The sequence below is a fragment of the Manis pentadactyla genome, chromosome 5, assembly GCF_030020395.1.
Source record: "Manis pentadactyla isolate mManPen7 chromosome 5, mManPen7.hap1, whole genome shotgun sequence".
Classification (NCBI taxonomy): Eukaryota; Metazoa; Chordata; class Mammalia; order Pholidota; family Manidae; genus Manis; species Manis pentadactyla.
In genome coordinates, this window is record NC_080023.1 from 164,512,479 (window position 1) to 164,519,149 (window position 6,671).

At 37.8% G+C, this 6,671-nt stretch overlaps 1 protein-coding gene across 1 annotated transcript; it reads right to left on the minus strand.

Annotated features, from left to right (window-relative positions):
* Positions 1-439: 439 nt before the first annotated feature.
* On the minus strand, positions 440-6,281 carry LOC130683998 (sperm-associated acrosin inhibitor-like). Its single transcript, XM_057503286.1, has 4 exons — positions 5,687-6,281; positions 5,468-5,544; positions 4,475-4,512; positions 440-3,472 (listed from the first exon to the last, which is right to left on the minus strand). Exons 1-4 carry the CDS (start codon positions 5,773-5,775, stop codon positions 3,353-3,355), a joined length of 324 nt encoding a protein of 107 aa, XP_057359269.1. The 5' UTR covers positions 5,776-6,281; the 3' UTR covers positions 440-3,352.
* Between the last annotated feature and the right edge of the window lie 390 nt (positions 6,282-6,671).

A 6,671-nucleotide genomic window follows, 5' to 3' on the forward strand; every position in this document is an offset into this window, starting at 1 on the left:
AGATTGGAGACTGACGAGAATTAGGCTTGGGGTTGATTAATGATTGTGCATTGAGTCCCCTATACAGAATTTTATTATTGTTAACAACCATTTGATCAATAAATATGAGAGATGCCCTCTCAAAAAAAAAAAAAAAAAGAATAGTCACAAATTTGGGGGCAGCTACAATTTTCCAGACACACTTAGTCAACTGCTGCTTATCCTACTACCATTTCATTAAGTCTGTAGCCAGACCTTAGCTGGAGGGGCTCCATGGACTGAGATTTGTGTGTAGTTTATTTGTGTAGTGGTTGAGGTGAAAATTTAGAGGTACAAAAGGATAGGGGTCCTGGAGTGTGTGGAAAACTTTTCACTATTTCATTATTAAATGTCAAATGGTATGTAAAAAAAGTAAATAAATAAAATTTAAAAATAAATGAATAAATAAATAGAAAGAATGTTCATAGTTGCATTATTCATAACAGCCAATAAGCAGATACAGTCCAAACATCTATAAGCTGATGAATGGAAAAACAAAATGTGGTATATCCATATGATGGAATATTATTCAGTCATAAGAAGTACTGATCCATGTTACAACAGCAGTAAGCCTTGAAAACATTGTGCTAAGTGAAAGAAGTCATTCACTAAAGACCACATGCAATAGATAGATAGATATCCATTCTTATGAAAAGTATTCACAGTCTTGATGATTCTATTTATATGAAATGTACAGAATGGTGAGTCCAGAGAGACAAGTAGTTTAATGGTGGCCAGTGATTGATAGGCAGGGAATTAGGAAATACGTGGTTGTTTTTTTGTTATTATTTTTTGGAAAGGGGGAGGTGATGATTATGTTCTATAATAAGATAGTGGTGATGGGTGTACAACATTGTGAATAAATACATACTAAAAAATTGGTAATCACATGCTTTAAAATGGCAACTTTTATGTCAACAGAAATACTGTATTTTACTTTCTAAATGTCAGATTTAAATATTGTTCAATTTCCTGTCTCACTTACTTTGTTTATGGCTAAAATATGGAGCTGTTGTTTATCCAACAAGGTTCTTTTAAGAACTAACTTGCATGACATGTGGGATGTGAGAAGCTGACACAAAGCTTCTGTGAAAAATAGTCATAGAATAAGGCAGAATTCCCTTCACTAATGGATACTAATTTCTATCAGTATACTGAACATTTCTAGAAAACGATTATAGAATCTGCTTTTCCTAACCAACTTTTTCCTATCATTGTACAGGGCTTAATTTATAGTAGTTTAAAAAAAAAATACTATGTTGAGTAAAAGTAAAAAGAATATATGTATGATTTAACAGCATTCATAAACTTGGATGAATAATGTTTTTTATACCTGTCTTCTATGATGAAAAAGGCCATGAAAATGACTGAATACATTTTTATAATGTGACTCTAAAAATGTACAACCTCATGTATACTTTCATTAAGAATTAATTCTATGGATGTAAATGAGTAAGTAACCTCCTCGTAGAACACTTTTAGAGGTGAAAATATTTACTAAAAATTTATAGAGCAGGCCCGATATCATAGCAAATTGATACTTGTCTTTTAGTAGTCAATCTACATGTCTGCCACTAAAATCAAGCTTTAAAAGGGCATCTTAGAGAAGTCAAGACTGCTTCGTCTTGATTGATGGATGGAGAGAAATGGAGAAGCATCAGCTTGGGACCCTAAATGAATAGGCTCACCAAACTGTCTCTTGATTGATTTGTGAGATGGAAGAAAAATAATATAATTTTTTCTCCCTAACCTCGGAAATCTTTAAGTAGCTCTGCAATTCACTCAATTACAGATATGACCTATGTTTTAGAATTTAAGACCATATTGTGTAACATTTGTGATAATTAGATTAACCTGGAGTACATGTTAGGATTCAAGTTTCCAGATCCCTTTTCTGGAGGTTTTGATTCTTCAGGATAAAGAGAAGCCCAGGTGTCTGTATTTTTAGGAAACATACAAGTAATGTATTATTTGTTCACCTTTGAAAATGTTTCCTTAATTATAGTTGCCAAAAATATTCATGTGTTTTAACTCACTAGTCAACCAAAGAAAGGGTATTTTAGTAAAGATAATATTTAACATTTTATTGATTGAAATATTTATGATTTTAAACTGCTTTACATTTTATGTTATCAAACACAAGTTTTTGAACTGTAATTGAATAATTGGACATAGAGAATAAGAATCTTTCAATCACAGGTTCTTAGAGGTGGATAAATTCTTCATCATTCTGTGTTCCATCTTGTGTATCACAGAAGGCTTTGCTTGGTCATCTAGGAATTCAACACCTTAATTGGTTGTAGAATCCATCACGAAATAGGATTGCAATAAAAGCCATAGGAATGTGTAGTTTAGGCAGAATCAGCATGCACCACAGTGACTAAATTCAAATATTCCACCATTTTCTCTATAAAGAAAGAAAAAGAGAAAGAAAAATAAATTATTGAAAGAATATTTAAAATTACCTGGATATTGCGCTGCATACACCCCAGTGAGGAGGATTAGACTGTGGGGCAGCGTGCAGGTGCCGTGTCCCACTTCACGAACAGCTGGGCTCTGCCCGTCCCCATCTCTACACATGTCGCCCCTCAGCCTATGGCTGCTTGACTCCCCTACATACTCAGGCCTGATTCAGTCTTGAGACCTGCCCATCCCTGAGAGAGGAGAGGCTTACAGATTGTCTTAGTGGTTCTCTAGAAGCAGAAAAGAATTCTGGGATCAATGAGAGGAAGCACCTGTAAGAGGAAATGGGGAGGCAGAGAGACTGACCAGACTTTTAGATTACAGACTCCTTCCAAGTGAAGGATACAGGTTGGAGGGAAGTGTCCTAGAATACCCTACTCTCTAAGGAAGGTCTGCAGTCTATTACAAAGTTCAGGAGACCAAGTGGACCATCAGAGGAGTCTCTTCCTGAGATAAGCAGGCCTGTTGTATTGGACTTCAGAGTTCTGTAGTCAGTAGGGTTTCTTGCCCAGATATGCTCCCTGTAGCCTGAAGCTACATAACGGAGATTATCATTTATCATCTGGACTTTGGAATTACATTATATTGATCATCAGACTGCCATTAGTAAGTCATAGTGATTAAAAATTTAAATTAATTGATTTCTACATTTGTGTAATGTCCCACAGAGTTATATTAGAAAGAACAAATATAAAACAACTTTTAGAAATGAGAACTTCAGGAAAAGATACAAGTGTGTTTCTGTGGCTTTTACAGAGAGTGCAATTTCTTCCATATGTACTGTGCCTAAGCTATCAGAAACATGGAGTCTTCTATCATTTTGTGATGGTTTCTTCATTAGTTTGGAAGAGCCAATATAACTCTTGTGTTCTTACAATTTTTCACTACAGAAAACGCATCTATTAGAATAAGTTTGGCCATTGGTTCGACAGACTGGATCCATTTCCCTTGTATAAAAATGTGGTTGGTCTGCATATACACTACTGTCTGGCTGTTAAACATAAAGAAACAACATAAAATTTATCAGATAATGAACTTTTTGAGCAAAATGCTATTCTTAATACAAAATGTCATGCATCAAAATGAAATATATTCTATACTGAGGTTTAAAAATAAACAATCTAGCCACAACTCACTTAGACATAAAATACCATTGGTATATTTTTCACAAACCCGAAATTATTGTTTAAAAAAACAAACAAACAAATGGCTGAATGTATTTTTATAATTTAGCTGCTCTGCCCCACTTCTTTTCATACCTGGGTCAGATTTTCCCCATTGTTTCTTACCACAAGAAATCATAAAACTGAATTTTTTATAATTTCTTTGTCTTTCTAAATAGTTTCACTATGACATCATAAAGTAGTGTCAAATGATCACCACATATGTATGTATTCATATATAAGTATTTGCATATGTGTATATGTAACTCTAGATAAACATGGAATTTGTTTAGTGTTGGTGGTTTGGTAATTTACATAAATAAACAACATTGTGTGTATTCTTACCGAACTGCTTTTTAAACATCTTTGAAGTCTTCATCTATTCAGATGTTTAGAACTGTAGTTCATTTTCTCCACCTCTGTCATATTTCATTTGTACATATGTATGTCTGTAAATACATGAAAATGTTTATTTTACACATCTTTAAGTGGAAAGTTGTTTTTTAAAAATCCTCGTTTTGCTAGAATAAACAATTCTACATTAAACTCCCTTTAGCCCATATCAGATGCTTGTATATAACAAGGTTTATGCCCAATAATGGAATTTTTAACAATGGAATATTTGTACCTTGTCTATAAGGTCAAATGGTTTTATATGTCTGGCAAGGTTTATTTCTAGAATTAGTGTAATAATAGCAACCTTTTTTGTTTTATTTTTACTTCTTAAAGGATCATTCTATAATACATTTTGTTGAAATTTGCTGTTCACACAATACAAAAAAATTAAAAATTACTTATTTCAGTTCCCAAATTAATCAATGTGAACTTACCAATTCACGAATGTCTACTGCAGGTACAAAAGCCGTTTCTGCAACCAACACACAAAAGATAAATTAAAAAGAATCAGAAGAAGAAGGGAAAATAATCAGAGGGTCTGGTGGGAAGTACCTATATCCTCTAAGAGCAAAATGCTATGTCAGTTGCCTATTCAGGACCCTGCACATGAGGTGAGCCTTGTAACAGGCAGTATCAAAACAATAAATTCATGAAATAACCCAAATCTGGAAAAAAAAAATTCCAAATTTATCTCACTCTGTGAAAAATAATTTTATGTATTTTTTAATAATCACCAAACCCTCCAAAGATACCACAGTTTGTTTTTCATTTTTCTAGATAAGACATCACAGAGAATACAATGCCTTGCTTAAATGCAACTTAATATGCCTGGCATAAATTCACTTAATATGAAAGAATTAACCTACTACTTAATCAATTAGTTTGCAGGCCTAATATAAGGGATCTAACCAATACATTAAAGGTACTTTGGTCTGAAATTCATGGCCCCTCCTGCGCTAAGGAAGATAAGTTGTCAGCAGAAGGATCAGCAAGCTGTCTCCTACAGTGCCTTGACTTTAGTGGGCTCAGAACTCACGAACAACAAATCAGATTGTCAAGAAATACTAGATCTAGAAGACCTCATCACTCCCCACATTCTGCATCTAGCCACCACAGAATCTGACCTCCATAAACTAAAAAAGAAAAACAAAACAAAAACAAATATCTTTAGTCACAGATGAACAATGAGTTAAGTTATACTGACTGCTCTTTTCAACCCACCTCTTCATCTCCGCCGCTCTAAGGTGGGAAATGAGAAAAAGCAATCAACCCCCTGAGACAATTTCAAGAAAGGCATTTGTAACATACCCTGTTTCATTTTGCCAGTTTAAGTATTGCAGATCCATAAAACAAGCTCCTCCACTCCTGTTTCCTGCATTTTCTAAGCTACGTGGAATGCCTCACCCAGGACTGAAAATTTTACTCACCTGAATAAAGAGGAAATTCCAGGGCAATGATAAAAATAGCTTTGATCCATGATGAGAAGAAATGCATCTTATCAAGTCTGTGGATAAAACCCATAGGAATGTTTATGACACAAGGTGCAGGGACAAGTCCATTTCTTACAAACGGAAGTCTTGCAGGTAAAGGAGCTCCTCTACTCCTATAGATTTCTAATCACAGTGAACTATTTATTTTTTTCTTACCTCAAACCGCAGATCAGCAAGACATACATGTGAACAGAAGGCCTCTGAGAGACTTGAGAAAAACACCAGGACAAGGCCTCTCTGCTCATTTGAAAAGAAGCTGTTCACTTTCCCTACCCTGGGCTCAGCCCACCAGGAGCCTCTTTGCATTGAAAGGAATCCTCGCTTTGAAGTCTGTTTCCCCTGAGAAAGTAGGAGCAGCCTCACGGCCGCGCTACACCCCGGCACGGCTTCTGCAGACTCCCCACCTGACTGCCCGGAGCAGGGGAGGCCGTGGGATGAGGGCTGCAGTTCTGCGGACGCGCCTGCCCTGCTCGCCTCTTCTCCTCCGCCCCCTCCGCCGGTTGAGGGGTCCCCCCGCTGCGGATCTCCCAGGGAGGCTATCGCGGGGGGCAAGACGGATGGCTTGGGTGGGGCAGGTCCTTGGGGGGTCTGGGTCTGCCTGCAGGCTCCCGGTGCGCGGAGGAGGCGCCTCCCCGGACATCCCTAACGGATCTCCCCTCAGCGGGAGGCTCCGGACAATTGGATCCGATGCACCCAGACGTGTGAAAGGGGGAGGCCGGGACCGCGTCGGGACCCTGCGGCGGAGGAGAGACGCGCAGGCTCCCCGAGCTACCGAGTCCAAGAGAGGAGAGCCCGGGCAGGGGCGGAAGACTGGGTGTGGGAGCTGGGACTGGGTGCACACCGTGGCCCCTAGTGTTCAGCGGCATTGAGCACGATGAGCTCAGTTGGAGATTTGGTTTTTATTAAGCTTTTTATTTTGACATCAGTGGAGAATTCATAAAGTTGTAAATGCTGATGCAGAGAGTTCTCATGTTCCTTTTAAACCATTTCCCCAGTGGGAACATCTTGGCCGACTACAGCACAAATTCATGGCCAGGAATGTTCAGAGTTCCCACGCGAGTCTCCGGCAGCCCGTGCTGGGAACCCTGGCTGAGGACAGAATGTGAGTATTAAGAACTGGAAAGAAAGAAGGTTCGGGAAC